Here is a 16,970-nt window from a genome sequence, read left to right on the forward strand (position 1 = left end):
TGCCCTGGTGTGGCAGCAGCAGCATGCCCCATCCTGCACACTCTTCACAGTGGCAAGAGCTGAAGGAAGCAGAGTACTGGACGTACTTGCTCCGCTCAGTGTGCACCGCTTCCCCCACAGATCATGCCACGGCAAGGAGTGCAGGAGGAGGGAGGACACAGCCATTGCCACTGTGCCAAGCTCCCTCAGTGATCCCCAAAGTCATGTCCTGGGGAGTGACATGCGGGAGTGGGAAGGGGGCGGAGGAGAAGGAGGGTGTAGCAATAGGGGGAGGATACTTATGATAGGAGGAAGGGCCAAGGATTCTGAAAATATCTACTCTGTGTACAGTGGCAGTCAAAAAAGCAAACAGAATGTCAGGAATAATTCAAAAAGGGTAGAGAATAAGACAGAAAATATCTTATTGCCTTTATATAAAACCATGGTATGGCCACATCTTGAATACTGCATACAGATGTGGTCGCCTCATTTAAAAAAAAAAAAAAGATATAATGGCATTGGAAAAGGTTCAGAAAGGGGCAACACAAATGATTAGGGTTTTGGAACAGGTCCCATATGAAGAGAGATTAAAAAGATTTGGATTTTTCAGCTTAGAAAAAAGGAGACTAAGGGGGGATATGATGGAGGTCTATAAAATCATGAGTGGTGTGGAGAAAGTGAATAAGAAAAAGTTATTTACTTATTCCCACAATAAAAGAACAAGAGGTCACCAAATGAAATTAATAGGCAGCAGGTTTAAAAACAAATAAAAGTAAGTTTTTCTTCACTCAGCGCAAAATCAACCTGTGGAACTCCTTGCTAGAGGATGCGGTGAAAGCTAGAATGTTAACAGGGTTCAAAAAAGAGCTAGATAGATTCATGGAGGTTAGGTCTATCAACTGCTATTAGCCAAGATAGGTAGAAATGGTATCCCTAGCCTCTGTTCTCTGGAGATGGGTGACAGGGGAGGGATCACGTGAGGATTACCTGTTGTGATCCCTCCCTCTGGGGCATCTGGTATAGGCCACTGTCGGCAGACAGGATACTGGGCTAGATGGACCTTTAGTCTGACCCAGTATGGCCGTTCTTCTGTTGGGGGCCAGTAATGGACAGCATCCTTTCCTCCCCCTGCCCTCGGAAATCCTGGGCTAGATTGCGCAATCACTTCGGCCAGGGAAGGTCTGTAGCCTGGGAGTTTGAGACCCTTGGTCTAGAATGTGAAAAGGAAAGTGAAGAAAGGAAAAACTGAGAAAAATGGAAAACCAACAAAACCAAGGAGAAATGCAAAAGGAAAATAAAATACAGAAACCTGTGCTGAAAATGTAGAGAGCTCGTGACTGTTCTCTCGCTGCCGAAAGGTGGCATGTGGGCTATGAATTGCTGTCTGTGGTTTAAATATACCATTTCCACAGGAACTGTGGGAGCAAGCTATACTAAGATGTATCCCATAACACCTCACTTCTTACACTTGCAAAGTAAATTCTAATCTCAGAACACTCACTAGCTGGGGACATGGTTTGTGGTTAGGAGAGACACCAGCAGTGCACTGGTGTTTATGTAATGTCGGGGGTTTCTCAGAATGCGGGATACCGAGGATTTAAGGTCAGCGGCTTTCCCATTGGCCTGTAACTAAACTACAGTAGTTTGGACCAAGTTTTAAGTTGTCCTGGAGTGCTTCAAAATGGCATGATTCCTAGTCTGCCAGAAATTAGAATTCAGAATTCAGTTCTGAAAATAAGTTTAAGACCCATTAAAATGTTGCGCTAGATTAAAAAAAGGGAAGGGGTAACAAAAGTAAAAAATTAACGAGAGGCGTGTTCATATTCTGGGGAGAGGTGTGTTCACATTCTGGATATTTTACCTCTTTGTCTTTGCTGTATTTACTTTGATGCAGTTTCTTATATTTGTGCAATCGCAGCATATTGTGAAGCTCCTCCCTGCTAAGAGAAAACTCTTCCTCCTCCTCTTCTCCATCCTCATCACTTGGTGAATCTGTGTCACTGGAATCATCACTCAGGAGGATGCTCTGGGAAGAGTGAAAGCATATCTAGTTTAACACCACCATCACATAACTTTTAGTGAATTTTTTGCTTAGGAAGAATTCCTTTGCATTTGTTTTCCTAAGTACTGAAGAAATGGCTAAACTGTAATAGATACCATTCATACAGTGCCCCCTATCTGAAATCATGAAGAAGCATTTCCATGCAAAACACAAATAGTTTTCTTAGTCTGTCCTAAGAAATGAAATGCCTCATATGCAGTCAAAGCTGCAATTTCTACACCATTTCCTTTAGTTTAACCACTGTTTCTAATTCCTTTTCCTGTATTATTTGTACTCAAAGAGACATCTGATTAAATTGAAGGGGTTGTAAATGACAAGCAATTTTTCCTTCAAGTGTTCACGTTAACATGCATATTTTAGTGCTGCAACTAATCAGAAATACCATAGCTGGATTAACGAAAGGATACAGGAATTCTATTACAGTAACAAAGCTAAAAATCCTATATGAAATTTAACCTCATGATTTTAGACACAAGATGATCAACAATGGAGGACAGAAAGGAATATTACACACACACACACCCCCCACATCTCACCACTAGGGATGTTAGCGTATAGTCGTGTAAATGATTAACCGATAAGCCTAGGCTTATCGGTTAATCCCAGAAACTACACACACTTTCCTTTCTTCACTTTCCTTTTCACATTCTAGACCAAGGGGGAAGGAGCCGGTGCCCGAGAGAAGCTGACTTTTAAGCTGGCTCCCTATGAGGCCTGGATCCCACAGAGCCGCATGCCCCTCCGCACCCATGCACTGCTGCCTCTGATAGACCAGCTCCCCATGCATATTGGCTCATGCGGAACTGCCTGCCCCTCTGTACTGCTGCCTCTTTATCAGAGGCAGCAGCACGGGGGAGGGAGAGGCAAGATGCTGGCACAGCTCCTGTTTGCGGGGAGCTCCCCTCGCAGCTTCCCTCATGGACTGGCTCCGCCTGCCACCCTACACTGCTGCTTCTGATACAGAGGCAGCAGTGCAGGGTGGCAGGGAGCTTCCTGGGAGCAGGGCCAGGAGTGCACTGGCTTTCACCCCTGCAGACTATCGAATAACCATGTAACCGATAAGACATTTTTGTGTGGTTACACAAATTATTTCATTATTCAATTAAACGATATCTAACATCCCTACTCATCACATGTTGTATTGGATAATTGGCTAAACATCTTATGAGATTTCTGTCTACTTAAAATACTAGCAACTATCAAAAGCAAGATATCAAATTTGATGAATCTTTGGCCCGAGCCACTATGATAATTTTTAGTTTGGAAGGCAGGAAAGCATTCCTCAAAAGTCAAACACAATACACAAAATGAAACATTCGTTCTCTTCATAGAGAGCCAGAAGAGCCTTTGAGGCCATCCATATTGAGGTACAAGTTATGCCAAGTCCTAAAACTACGTTCATTGGGAACAACTCCAGAATAAAGGAGCATAAAGCCATTCCCTGCTATTCTTCTGTCCCATTCAGATCTGGAGCAATAATGAATTGGGCCTCAAATGTCTATTTCATTTATTTGTCTGCAGCTAATTGTAATTTGGACAAAGTAGTAAATATACATTATGTTTTTGAACATGTATCTCTCATTTACATAAACCAAAATACTATCATTCATTGAGTGTCATAAGTTCAGTACTAAAGTCCTGATCCAAGAAGACCATAACTGGATTCTGTCCTACATAGATTTTTATACCACACATTACTATAGCATCAGAGAGCCTTCCAGTAACACAGTAACCAATGTGGTTAAAAGCTGTCATGTGTAGTCATTCTCTCACCCATCCTCTCCCCAGACATACACCCGAGTGTAGAACACGCTGTTTTGCTTTGGTAGGATTTGGAGGTTTTCAAAATCTAAATAAAAGCTCTCCTTCCCCTTAAAAATATAGAAACTAACACCAAAATTTTCTGAAAATGAGTCAAATTTTACACTGAGTTAATAAAGAGGGTGAGGTGAACAAGAGGAGACCAAAGAAGGGCAACAGCAAACTAAAATTTCTCATATTACCTCTTTTCACAACTCCACAAAACATTCTTACATCCCTGCACAATTACACAACTTCACAATGCTATGTTCTGTCTTCAGTAAAATGGCACTGCAGTTTCTTCCTAAAACTGCATTGCAGAGCAATAATCCTGATCATAGGCTGTGCCCAGTGAGCCCTTGGTGCCGCTGAAGATCAAGGGTTACAAAAATGGCTTTTAGACTACCCTGACATTTCCCAATCCTGAAGCTGAGAGCATACCAGTCTGACTGCTGATATGACTTAAGAGCAGCCTTTACACTGCTTTAATCTATAACAAAATGCAGGACAATGTAGCACTTTAAAGACTAACAAGATGGTTTATTAGATGATGAGCTTTCGTGGGCCAGACCCACTTCCATAGCCATAAGGGTTATTCTGATAATCAGGAGTTGCTGAAGCATTTGGGAGCCCTGGTTTTGTTCTCTTTCCTATGGCCATAAAGCTCATGTTAATAACCAAAAGGGTAAGCAGCGGGGGATAAAAGTTATATGGTTCAATGCCATGTGAAGGTTTGCCTGGATGATGCCAGGTGCCAGTTTTAGTGCATCATCAGAGCACTGCCAAGCAATCCTAATGCATAAGGAACACCAGTAACTAGACTTTCAATAACACATCATTTAGTCTTTACAAGGAGGGGTAAAATTAAATGAACCATTAAGAGACTTATAAATGGAGGAAACATTTAGTGCACCATATTTAATTGGCTGATTGAGGGAGGTGGGAAAAAGGACTGGAGCAACCTCTTCACTTCAGCTTCACTCCACACCTGCCAGTATTTTCTTTCCCCTATCTCCTTCACCTCTCCATTTCCTCGGTCTTTCCATTTAAGCTTTTCTCGCTTAAATAAACCCACCAAAAATGAATTAATAAAAAGAAAAGTGAGTCATGACACTGGATGCTATCACTTTGTTCAATCTGCTTTCCTGACTCTGCTTATCCTTACCCCATCATGACTGTTCCTTGCCTATTTAGACTGAAACTTTTGAAGGTAAAGAATGTCTCTTACTCTACGTACACAATGGTTCCCAGTCTTGATTGGCCCTTAGGCACTGCCATAATAAACATGAATAATGCACAAATTAATAAACAGACATACAGGTTCAAGTTTTTTTTTTTTTTTAAAGCATTCAAGAGCTTCATAAGCAAGGAAGTACCACCCCAGAACCACTTTTGTTTCCCCCGGCCAGGTAGAACACCCCTAGAGACTACACTACAATAATTTTTGGTCACAACTCCCTTCACCTCAAATACTCTTACCTTCAGCCACTTTCTGCTTTTCTTCAGTTTGGAAAAGTTATACAGACTCCCTTTTTCTGACTTTGGCTCTGTTTAAAGAAGACATTTTATTTTATTAAGAAATAACTGAATTTAAAGAAAGAAACTATAAATATAAACAGAAAAGGAATTTCCCCCCCTACCAGGCAGGAATTCAATCTGATATACACTCACCTGGCTGCAGTATTCCATTGAGGGAATGTGTATTTAACATCCCCGAATTTCCTGCTCCAGAAGATTCCCCAAGCAATGAATTTGGGGGCTCTTCTTTAACTTGCATCAGGGAATCCCCAGACTGAGGCAGCAAAGGATTGTCATCCAATCCATCCTCGCTTTCATCACTGCAACAGGACACAGCAGGAGAGGAAAACACTCAGAGATGGATAAGGACATCCATAAAAGACATTACAGAAAATGTAATTTTCCTGTGTTGACATCTGTACTGGAGATTAGGAAATATACATTGGAAGGGTCTCAAACTGCCTGCAATAAATAATTACACACTTTAAAGCACTGCCTAATATTAAAGTCTTACATGAATTTGTCAATTGCTCGATAATTTGACAGTATCATAAAACTTTTAATAAAATGGTGCTGTGATTTAAAAATATAAATGTAAGGCACATGAAGTCATAATTTTGCTTTATTATTCCAGGAAGAAGGATCATGGGAAATAGGAAAATGAGTCAATAGCAACATCACATGGAGGTTGTAGGGGGTGTCCAGGTTAGGGGGATAGGCTTTCAGGGTCAGAGTTTACTGGGCCTGTTTAGCTGGGGAGCTACACCTGCTGCTGAAGGAGTGCCACATGCCATAATCCCACTCCACCCCCAATAATTGCCTTATCTCCTTTTTTTCTAGCCCTCCGCCCTTCACTCCCACATTTCCCTCTCCATGTCTTATTCTACCTCTCCCCCAATTCCAGTTTAGAGTGTATGTGGGGAAGGGGGGGGATGAGCATTTGGGTGCAGGAGGGGCCTCAAGGCTGTGGCCAAGAAGTTTTGAAAGTGAGAATGGACTCAGGGCAAAAGATCTGGGCAGGAGTCAGGGTGTTTGAGGGGGCTCAGGGTTAGGGTATAGGATTGGGGCGGGAACTTGAATGAGGAAGGGGGGCTCAGGGCTCAGGCAGAGGGTCCTGGGAAGAAGTTAGGATATGGCAGAGTGCTCAGGGGTTGCGGTGTTTACCTGGGGCAGTTCCCATTTAATGGTGGGGGGAAAACAGGTGGCTCTGTGTGGCCCATACTGCCCAACGCTCACCTGCAGGCACCACCCCCTGCAGCTCCCACTGGCTAGGAATCATGATTCATGACCAATGGGAGTTGTGTGGGCAGAACCTCCAGGCGAGGGCAGCACAGGGACAACTCGCAATGACGCAGCTCCTTCTGGGGGGATGGATGTGACCTGGAAGATAAAGGCTTTATAGGCTGCAGCTCAGAGCCCCAGCTTTTAAAGCACCTTTCTTAATTGGGCCCTACTGCTAGGACCAAGGGAGCATGTCTCTCCCCCCCCTGCTGTGGCAGTTCCCTACTGATCTTGCTGCAGCTGGAGAAACATGCTTCTTCCCTAAAGCTGAGAAGGAACCCTGCTCAACACTACATAGCTGTCTCATGTGTCATTTCCATTCTCAATGCCCCCATGTTTCTTAATGCTGTGTTTATAGAATGAACAATCTCAGTTCCTGACCTAATTTTTTGTGTGTGCGCATGATTCTAGGACACCCTGAAAATTAAAAGCAGGTAATAGAGTGAAATTTTGGGGACTCCCTGCTGAGGTAACCCCAAATTCACCATATCTATTATTCTGTGGCATAACTATTTTCAAGGTAATTTGCCTCAACACGCATTTAGAGTGCACTGAAAAGTAAGAGTTAGTCTCTTTAGAAGCTGTATTGTAGAAAACCCATGACCCGATGACTCCAAAATTACACCAAACTTACCCTGGTTCCCCACTGGCATAATACATTTTAAGCCAAACTGGATGTGCCTGTATTATATAACCCTTTGAAACACGGTCATATTTTGTTTCTATCCTTCCATCTAAGACAGAGGTGGGGAACCTTTTTTGAGTCGGGATGCAGTGACCCACAGAGAAAAAAATCAGTTGGAGGCCCCACACAAGTGAGAAGCAAAAAAACCCAAAACAAACTCTCACTGATGTGACCTCCAGTTGAGAAGGAGAAAGACTTTCCCCACATTCTCCTCGCACATCAGAGCCTAGGGGGACCCAGGCTGGACCACCACTGCAGGATCCCCAATACTGGAGGAGGACTCTGAGCCTCAAGGGCTGGATCCACGCAAGTCAAAGGATGCATCTGGCCCCCGGGCCTGAGGTTCCCCACTCTTGATCTAAGATTTGATTACCAACAGTTGTGAACCCATTTGCAAAATCAGAAAAATTTCCAACTTTTGAAATAGTATTATACAGATGATTCTCTGTGGCATTCACTAAACGAAATGAGAAATCCACCGATACCAGTTTCATGTGGATTCTCTCTACATTTCTCCACACATACACACACCTCATCTCTGAGGCGGGGGGAAAAAAGCCTTTAAAAGAACAGATTTTTTTAAAATGGGTTATTTTGAAGGAGAGCCTGTAACTTAAGCACTGGAGCAAATAATCACAGGTTTGCATCATTAACTCTATTTCTGCTCTGATATTTCATGGAAGTTTTCTAAGCAATCATCTGCCTATATATATTCATATGTATTTTTGAGAACTTTAAAAAATGAGCTCTTGAACAGAAAGGTCTGCTCACCCTTAACTATACTATTGCTCTTTGATAATGTAACAAAAGAAATCATAAAAGCACTAAGTAGTGATAAAAAAATTCTACTCCTTTTTACATTTTCTTATGAGTAGTCAATTTCCTAACTTGCCCCCTTCCCCACAAACCTTTTATTTCACATAAATTTCCATACAGAAAGTGAAATGTCTGAATTAAACAGATTTACTAAAGTCGCGCTTAACTAGTACATGTAATAATATTTTACACTTACACAGCACTTCTCATTGGAAAATCTCAACATGCTTTACAAAGATGGCAGGATGGTTGGTTTGTTTTTAAGAGAAAAAAATTGTTTTTCTATTTGCTTCCTACCACACAATTCGGTATCTGACGACAGTATTGAGATGTTACAAATGATTAAGGGCCAATTCCCTGCAAAACTAATTTTAAGATTTAATAAAATAAACCTACTTTTTAGTAAAAGCTTAGAAAAAGAATTCTTGACCATTATATCTGAACTAATAATCAGCGAAGTAACCAATCAGCATGAGGTAAAAAGTCCACAATACAAAAATCCTTGGAAAAGCAGGGTCTATTCCATAGCTGGGCAAAAAACGGCCCACGGGCCTCATCCAGCCTGCCAAGCCCTCAGATCTGGCCAGTGGACGCAGAGGGGAGTCAGAGGTAGGCTCACTGCCTGCCCCCATCACCCACACCTCGGAGAAAAGCGGATGCTGCAGGTATCTATATGAACAGCTGTGAGCCTGGGGGAGGGGGCAGATGCTTCACATGCTGCTCCCACCTCCAGCACAATCCATTGGCTTTATTCCTCTTATTTGGGGTAGAGTACAGGGCAAATCTGTGATCGATTTGATGAGTCATCACTAGACCTGCTAAATCGACCCCCTACATATCAATCGTGGCAGCACAGGATCCTGGCAGTAGTGTAGATTAGGCTGGGTATTCCCAGCCTAAGACAGAAGGTTTTTGGTACCTGGATATACTCCTGTTAAAGATGGTGGATGTCTGTCGTAGAAACTGATCCAATCGCAGAGCTTTCTCCAGACACTGCAGATAGAGGGGCTTCGCCAGCTCTGTGCAGCTGCCATCCTCTTTGGCACCCAGCTCCGAGGCCATAGAACAAATCTCTCCTCATGCACAGAAGCCTCCAAACACACAGCTGGGTGAGAACAAAATGTGCCCATTACTACCATCTCAATTACAAGAGGCTGCAGAGAAAGAATTAGGTGCCCTGGGAGAATGTATTGCCTATTATTTTATAGAACCCCAAAAGATGCTAAGCACAGAAGACCATGAAAAATAGGATTCCAAGTCAAAAGAGATTATAGTTTAGAGATTACTGAAGTAACCAAAAGATTCACCAAGAACAATGGAAAATTGGGATGATGTGGGGTGTGAAACAGGTTTCCCAAACACATACCATGAAATCAAAATGTCTTGGAACAAAAAACTCTAAGCAGAAAGACATTTTTAATAAAATCAACAGTAAAGTTGTTGCTCTTTTCTGAAGTGTATCTTCATCCTGTTACAAACAGGCCTAACTGTTGGTACCTAGATATTAGAAACAAAGAGTCTGACTTTGGAAATTAAACCAATTATATATGTTCAAATCATATATGTTCAAAAAGTATGGCATCAGGAAAGATCATCACTCAGATTAGTTTTATTGCGGAGTCTGCTACTATGTGCGGTGTTAAAAAAAGTCACTTCTCCCTCAGTTTGTGCCATAAAATGGGAATAATAATAATAATACATATCTACCTCACACAAAAGTGTTTAGGGGACTCATTGTTTCTACGGCACTTTAAATATGGCAGTAACTTTTTAACAAGAGATTACATCACACACAGTGGGAGACCAATTGCCTGAAATAAGTTTCAAAAGAAGCCAGCAAATTATGCTGTTCTACCGTTGCTACATCATTGGCCACTTTTGTCCCCAGCTCATAAAACTTTTGTTCCTCCCTTTGATTAGCTCTCAAGCACCTTATTTCAATATACATTTAGGATATAAAAATTTGTTTAAAAAGGTAACCGTGTAACTACTAAAAATCCCAGTGGTTGCATGGTTACACACCGCAGGCTCTGCAGTATAAAGTAGAATGAGATTTATACCGGGGAGGATTCACTGCCAGCCCTGAGCTTAGGGGAGGAGGCTTTGCTGCCACAGTGAAGCCCGCTCCCTGGGAGTGGGGCTGACAAGGACTGCTGGTCCCACTTCCAGGGAGGCTTCATTGCAGGCTCTGCAGCCAGCTCCCTGCCAAGGCCGGCCATGGACAAGGACTGATCTAGCCAGAGCAGTCCAGCCCCACGGGGCCCTCTGCAGGCACGGGAGAAGAGACCAACCTCCAGGATCCCCACATCAGGAAAAGGAATGCCGACGTCTATGGCCAGATTGCTGGCAGTCTGGCCAACAAAGGGCACACCCAGATACTCTACCAATGCCCAGGAGGGCAGGATGGTGGAGGATGAGGCTGCGGCAGCAGTGGTGGCAGCGGCCAGCCAGACGACTGTGCCCACCAGCCAGGACCTGCTCCCCACCCTGGAGCCGGTCGCCCCCCTCCCAGGAAGTCTCCCAGGCTGAGTTTATAACTTTCCCTATCTACATGTGGGGGCAGGTGACAGGCTGGGCATTCTTCTCCCAGCCAACTTGACCTGGGGATCGCACAACAGCCTGTGCACTTGCATGCACTTGGAGGACCAATCCAGGGCACTCAGCACAATGACCCTCATACAGGAACCCGTTGGTTCTTGTCACAAGGTTCCTGGAGAGGCCTGTCTTATTCCAGCCTCTGTGGTGGGACACCTTCCCATGACAAGCCACCACTAAGGAGTCTGGGGTCATGAAACTCCACAGCAGTGCCCCACACAGCACAGGGTCATGCCCACACTCAGGCAGTGTCCACTTCTGATCAAGCATGGTTATGTGGAGGAGACTGAACCCATGCATGGGAACCTTCCGGGGGAGGAAGAGAAGGGGAAGCTGGAGACAGTGCTACAGGGAAGTGGCCTGTGCTGCTCACACACACCTCCCCCAACACCTGCCCCCACCTCCAGAAGGCAGGGATGGACATTCTCTTTCTGTGGGATGCCACCAGTGCCAGACCCAACGTGTGGGGGACACCGAAGGAAGCCAAGGTGTCCTGTCGCCCTTTCCTGACCACAGGCCCCAACCCTGGCTGGCACATTCCCATGCCTGCTTGTCTCCGGGCTGTGGGTGTTGTTTGTGATGCTCTCCCGGGACATCCGTGCCCCTGCAGGAAAGTGCCCACTGTCTAAGCAACATATGGCCTTGCTCAAAACTCATCACCATCATCTGAAACAAGACCTTCGGTGTCTGCTCAGAGATTAGGGCTCGGGATGATTGCCCTTCTCACTTTTCTTTGCAGGTGGGCCAACTGCAAGCTTGGCATGTCCCCCACCTCCCATGCCATCTACCTAACTCCGCAGGATCCACAGGTGGAAATGCACCCAAAAGGACCTCATGAAGGAGCAGATAATCTGCCTGAGGTCCCTCAGCCAGGAGTGAGGAGGAGTGCCAGGAGTGGGGTGCTGACCGGGAGGAGTGCTGGGCTGAGCCGGAGCAGAGGGGCCACCTGAGACTGGCTGGCATGCCATCACGACACCACACTCCCCTCCCTCACTTTGGTGATGGAGTGTATAGTGTTGTGCATGGAATGGGCCACCAGCCACCTCCCCGCCCCACCCATGGTTTCCCCTCCTAACCTTCTCATGGGCCACCAGAGTCTCAGAACATGGGGCAGCGGGACCTTTTGGGCAGCCGAAGCCTCCTAACCACCCGGAGGCAGTTGCCACTCTCAGTCCCATCCCTAAGTCACCACCCCTCTTCCCCCACTCCAGGTTCTTTCCCCAGTCCCTCCCCTATTCTACATCCCCCCCCCAATAAAGAGTCCTGTTTTTGCAACAAAGATGGCTTTATTATTTGCTCTGCCGGGAGGGTGGAGGGGAGGAGAAGAGGGGGGGAAGGTGGAAAGGGAGGGCAGGGGAAGGGAGGGGTAGGGAATGAAAGGCACATTCAGGGGCCCCTTGTGGAGAGATATGTGGGAGAGTCTCACAACTGGCTTTGCATGAAACTCTCCCTCAAGGCCTCTCTGACGAGTAAAGCCCCTTGATGTGCTCTCAGAACGGCACTGGTGTCCTCAGTGCTTTTTTTGGGACGGTATGCAGCGGTACCTTTTTTTGGGAGCACTTGCTTTTCTCCAGCAAAGCCCCCAGCCGGCCCTGGGAACACTCGTGCCACGCTGGACGCAAGTCCACTCAGGACAGGACACACGGCAATGAAAGGGACCGTGACCGCACTTTGGCCCCGGTCCCTTATTTTTTGCTCAACAAGTTTTCCCCAGGCCCTTTTTTTTTGTTTTTAAACTCAGCAACCCTAGTACTGGCACCTTTTTTGTTTACAAAAAAAGCGCTGGGTGTCCGACTACTCATTCCCTAGCCAGAGATTCAGCCTCAGCACCCAAACCTGGCAGAAAAGTCTACTCCTTGCTTTCACAAAGATTGTGGAGCACATAGCAGGTCACCACCATGAAGGGGATGTTGCACTCACTGAGGTACAGGTGGGTTAGGAGAGTCCTGAACCTCCCCTTTAAACAGCTGAATTCACATTCGATGACCATGCAGTACCAGCTCAGCTGGGCATTGAAGTGCTCTTTGCTGGAGTCCAGACTGCCCTTGTAGGGCCTCATGAGCCAGGAGAGGAAGGAGTAGGCTGTGTTGCCCAGAATGACAATGGGCAGGTCCACTTCTCCAACTCTGATGGTGCGGCTGGGGAAAGAAGTGCTAGCATGCATGTTTCAGAACAGGCAGGAGTTCTGGAAGATATAAGTGTTGTGCGCCTTCCCCAACCATCCAATGCTGAATTCAGTGAAGTGTCCCTTGTGATCCATGTGGGCCTGAAGCACCATGGAGAAGCACTCCTTTCTGTTGATAAAGTCCAAGGCACAGTGGTCAGGATGGCGATGTGCATGCCCTCTATGGCTCCCCTACAGTTCGGGAAGCCCATGCCAGCAAAGCTGTCCACATTCCCCAGAGTGACAGCCCTCTATAGTAGCACATGGTTGATGGCCTCTGCTACTTGTATGACCACAGCCCCTCCTGTGGATTTCCCCACACCAACTAGGGATGTAAAGGAGTAGTCAAGTCAAATACTTGCATTCCTACCCCCCACCCTCTGTAACAGAGACAGAAAGAGGAGAAGCAGGGGCTGGTACCAGGAGGAGCTGGCTTAAAAATTGGTTCCCTCCCAGCACCATCTCCATGGTACCACCCATCCCCGCCTCCCTGCTGCTGCCTCTATCAGAGGTGGAGGGGAAGGGGCTGCTTCATGGCAGCACACCCTGTGCCGGGGGGGTCCCAACTTTCCTTAGGGATTCCCCACGCACAGGGACTGCTGCTGCGAAGCAGCCCCTGTCCACAGCAACCCCCGTGCACAGGGGTTGCAGGTGGCTGGGCAGGCAGCCCAGCTCAGTTCTGGCTTGCGCTGGGTGCGGGACACAACCCCCCTGTGATTCTGCAATTTAAATGCAGTAAGAGCCAGGGGGCGGGCTGCCCAGCTCCTACTGCCTTTTCAATTGCAGAGTTGCAGCAGGGTTTGGTCTTGCACCTGGCATGAGCAGGAAATGAGCTGGGCTGCCTATCGACTAATGGAGTAGTCGATAAAAATTCTATTAGTTAAAATTAGTTAAATACCCACATTTTAACATCCCTACACTATACTGGTTCCCAACAGAGCAGTAGCTGTCTAGTATGATGGGCTTCACAGGGAAATGGTCATGCACTTCTGCACGGGGATAGCGGGTTGCATGCAGGTGTCCTGTCACCCGAGGGCAGGGGCAAGACACTCAGAGAGCTCGAGGAAGGTGGCCTTCTGCATGTGGAAGTTCTGCAACCACGGCTGGACATCCCATACCTGCAGGACGATGTGGTCCCACCAGCTTGCGTTTGTTTCCTGCCATCAGAACCATTGTTCCATGATGTCTAGGGGATTAGGGGGCATGCTCAGCAGCAGGAGCGCCAGGATCTGAGTGAGCAGGGCTTGGGGTCCACACTGGGGTTCGCCCTGCTGGTCCTCGTCCTGCTGAAGCCACATGCAGGCAGTTTGGAAGTACTGCGCCATGAGGTGCAGCACAAGACCCATGAGACTAGCAATGCATTGCAGCGGCTCTGGATCCATGCTGTAAGTGCTGTGGCACCCACAAAGGCGACCAGAACACATGGCGGCACGTGCCCACTGTGTCCCTTTTGTGTAGCACGAGAGGGAGGCAGTGGATGAGAGGGTTGTGAGATACAGCCATAGATAGGAGCCCCTGAAAGCACATATCGCAGCTTGCCTGACCAAGCAACCACAGGAAGTACAGGCAGTCCCCGATTTACGCGGATCCGACTTATGTCGGATCCGCACTTACGAACGGGGCTTTTCTCGCCCCGATGCTCACAGGCAGCGGGTTGCCACCCGTATCCTCCGGGGCGAGAAAAGCTTCTCCTGGTCTCCCTGGTCTGGTGGGGGAGTCCAGCAAAGCCGCTGGACCCCCCCCAGCAGACCAGGGGGACAGGAGCAAAGCCGCCCAGGCGGCGGGGGTCCCGCTGCCTGGGCGGCTTTGCTCGGGTGTCCCTGGTCTGCTGGGGGGGGGGGTCCAGCGGCTTTGCTGGACCCCCCCAGCAGATCAGGGGGACAGGAGCAAAGCCACCCAGGCGGCAGGGGTTCCGCTGCCTGGGCGGCTTTGCTCCCGGGCAAACGAGCAAAGCCGCCCAGGCAGCGGGACCCCCGCCGCCTGGGCGGCTTTGCTCCTGTCCCCCTGGTCTGATGGGGGGGGTCCAGCGGCTTTGCTGGACCCCCCCAGCAGACCAGGGAGACAGGAGCAAAGCCACACGGGCAGCGGGGTCCCTCCGCCTGTGCAGCTTTGCTCGGGTCTGCTGGAGGGGGAGGGGGCGCAGCTAGTGCGCCCCCCCCCCCAGCAGACCAGGCTTTTGTTGCGGGACGCCTCGGGTAGAGCAGCTGGGGTGCTGCCGAGTTGGTCCTGTGGGAACCTACCGGGCAGCGCCCCAGCTGTTCTGTCCCAGGATCCAGATTCAGCAGCTGTTGAAACTGATCAGGCTGATTCCAGGAAGCTGGGGGCAGAGCAACTCTGCCTCCAGCTTCCTGTAGTCAGCCCATGGTCAGTTTCAGTGGCAGCAGCTGAATCTGGAGCCAGTTCCGACTTACATACAAATTCAACTTACGAACAAACCTATTGTCCCTATCTTGTACGTAACCCGGGGACTGCCTGTATCTGCGCTCCTGGTGCTCTCCCCAAAGTGCGTCCAGAGGCTCTAAGTCTGAGGCAGGCACCATTCAATGTGGACGCGCTATTCTGGATTAATTCTAATTAATTTCGATGCTTCCCCATAGTGGGGACATGCTATTTTGATTGTTAAAATGGGAATTAAGTTGATGTTAGGAATCTCAAAATAATTTCCTAATGTAGACATGCCTAGGGAGAGTTCAGACCCATCTCAGAGTAATGATGTTGAATTAATCAACTAATCAAGTAGTCAATGGAATTTCCATCAACTACTCAATTAGTCGATAAGAAGGACACTCAGTATTCCCCTGCGCCTCTGCCTTTGAAATGTACAAGAGCTGCCTGAGACTCTTGCACATTTCAAAGGGAGAGGCGCAGCAATTGGAACCAGCACAAGCGGGGACTGGTTCAGTCCCTACTTGTACAGTATTCCCACTGTGCCTCTGCCTCCCCTTCCCCCTGCAGAGACCGTGCTGGTGGGCAACAGCTTTTAAGCTGACTGTCCACAGAAACGGCTCCTGCTCCCCCCATTTGCTGCCTCTCTCTGATAGAGGTGAGGGTGGGGAGAGAAGCTACTAGTCAAGCATATGCTTATCGGGTAGTCGACTAGTCGTTTACATCCCTACCTCAGAGTGCCTTCCTCTGCTACAGGAAGCTCCTGGCCAGTGGGAGGGGTATTCCTGCAGCTAGAGACTTGTGGAGGTGGGTCCAATATCCCCCTACTTTTGAGAGCACCTGCTGGGCTGGGTGGGGGGGAAGGGGACAGGACTTGTATTTCCCTTGCATGGAAGCTTTGCAGGGGCGGGAAGGGAGGATCAGACCCACTTCCAGGTACTTTTTGGATTGAGATCCCCCAGAATTACAACACCTTGAAATTTCAGATGTAAATATTCCCTCAAATTTTGTGGCTCAAGGATACCTTTTGAGACACTGTCATTACACACGACACAGACCAAAAGAACTGTTTAGAAGGGCAGTTGATCTTAGCAAAGAAACTATAAAAATCTTCAATAGCCGTTATATGGAGCTTCCCAGCCAGGAGTATAAATACATTTGTTCAGCTTGAGATTGCTGTTTACAACTGAACATCATTATCACATACATAGAGTCTTAGCAAGTGAGCAAGAGCAGCCATGCAAGAGAGGGACAAGTCCTTTGCTTTTCCAGGCCAGCAGAGATTCACTGGGAGAAATCAGACCTACCTCAGAGTGTCTTTCTCTGCTACAATAAACTGAAGCTTATTATTTTAAGATTATGCTTTTAGTCAGGGGGCTTCAGATTAGGGATGTAAAGGAACAGTCAACTAGTCAACTATAGATGCAGCAAGGAGGACAGCAGGAGCTAGAGGTGGGGGGAGCCTACTTAAAAGCCAGTTCCCCCCAGCATCATTTCTGCGGTGCCCGCCCATCCTCCCCCACTGCCTCTATTAGAGGCGGGGGGCAGAGGCTGCTGTTGCAAAGCAGCCCTTGTCCACAGCAACCCAGCAGTGGGCAGGGGCTGCTTTGTGGCAGCAGTCGCTGGAGGTCCCAAATCCCCGCGCATAGGGGCTACTGCTGGCTGGGCAGGCAGCCCTGCTCAGT

The 16,970-nt window shown here is 47.6% G+C and overlaps 1 protein-coding gene across 1 annotated transcript in view; it reads right to left on the reverse strand.

The window, feature by feature from the left end:
- INO80 (INO80 complex ATPase subunit) overlaps positions 1-16,970 on the reverse strand; it is a 148,684-nt gene that overhangs the window by 113,368 nt on the left and 18,346 nt on the right. The window contains exons 2-5 of the mRNA XM_075927122.2: positions 9,061-9,246; positions 5,513-5,679; positions 5,321-5,388; positions 1,841-2,005 (exon numbers count right to left, since the gene is read on the reverse strand). Coding sequence (XP_075783237.1) covers positions 1,841-2,005; positions 5,321-5,388; positions 5,513-5,679; positions 9,061-9,203 — 543 coding nt within the window. The 5' untranslated portion in view covers positions 9,204-9,246. The remainder of the gene's footprint in view (positions 1-1,840; positions 2,006-5,320; positions 5,389-5,512; positions 5,680-9,060; positions 9,247-16,970) is intronic.

Source organism: Pelodiscus sinensis, chromosome 5 (genome assembly GCF_052426305.1).
Source record: "Pelodiscus sinensis isolate ZL-2025 chromosome 5, ASM5242630v1, whole genome shotgun sequence".
NCBI lineage: Eukaryota > Metazoa > Chordata > Testudines > Trionychidae > Pelodiscus > Pelodiscus sinensis.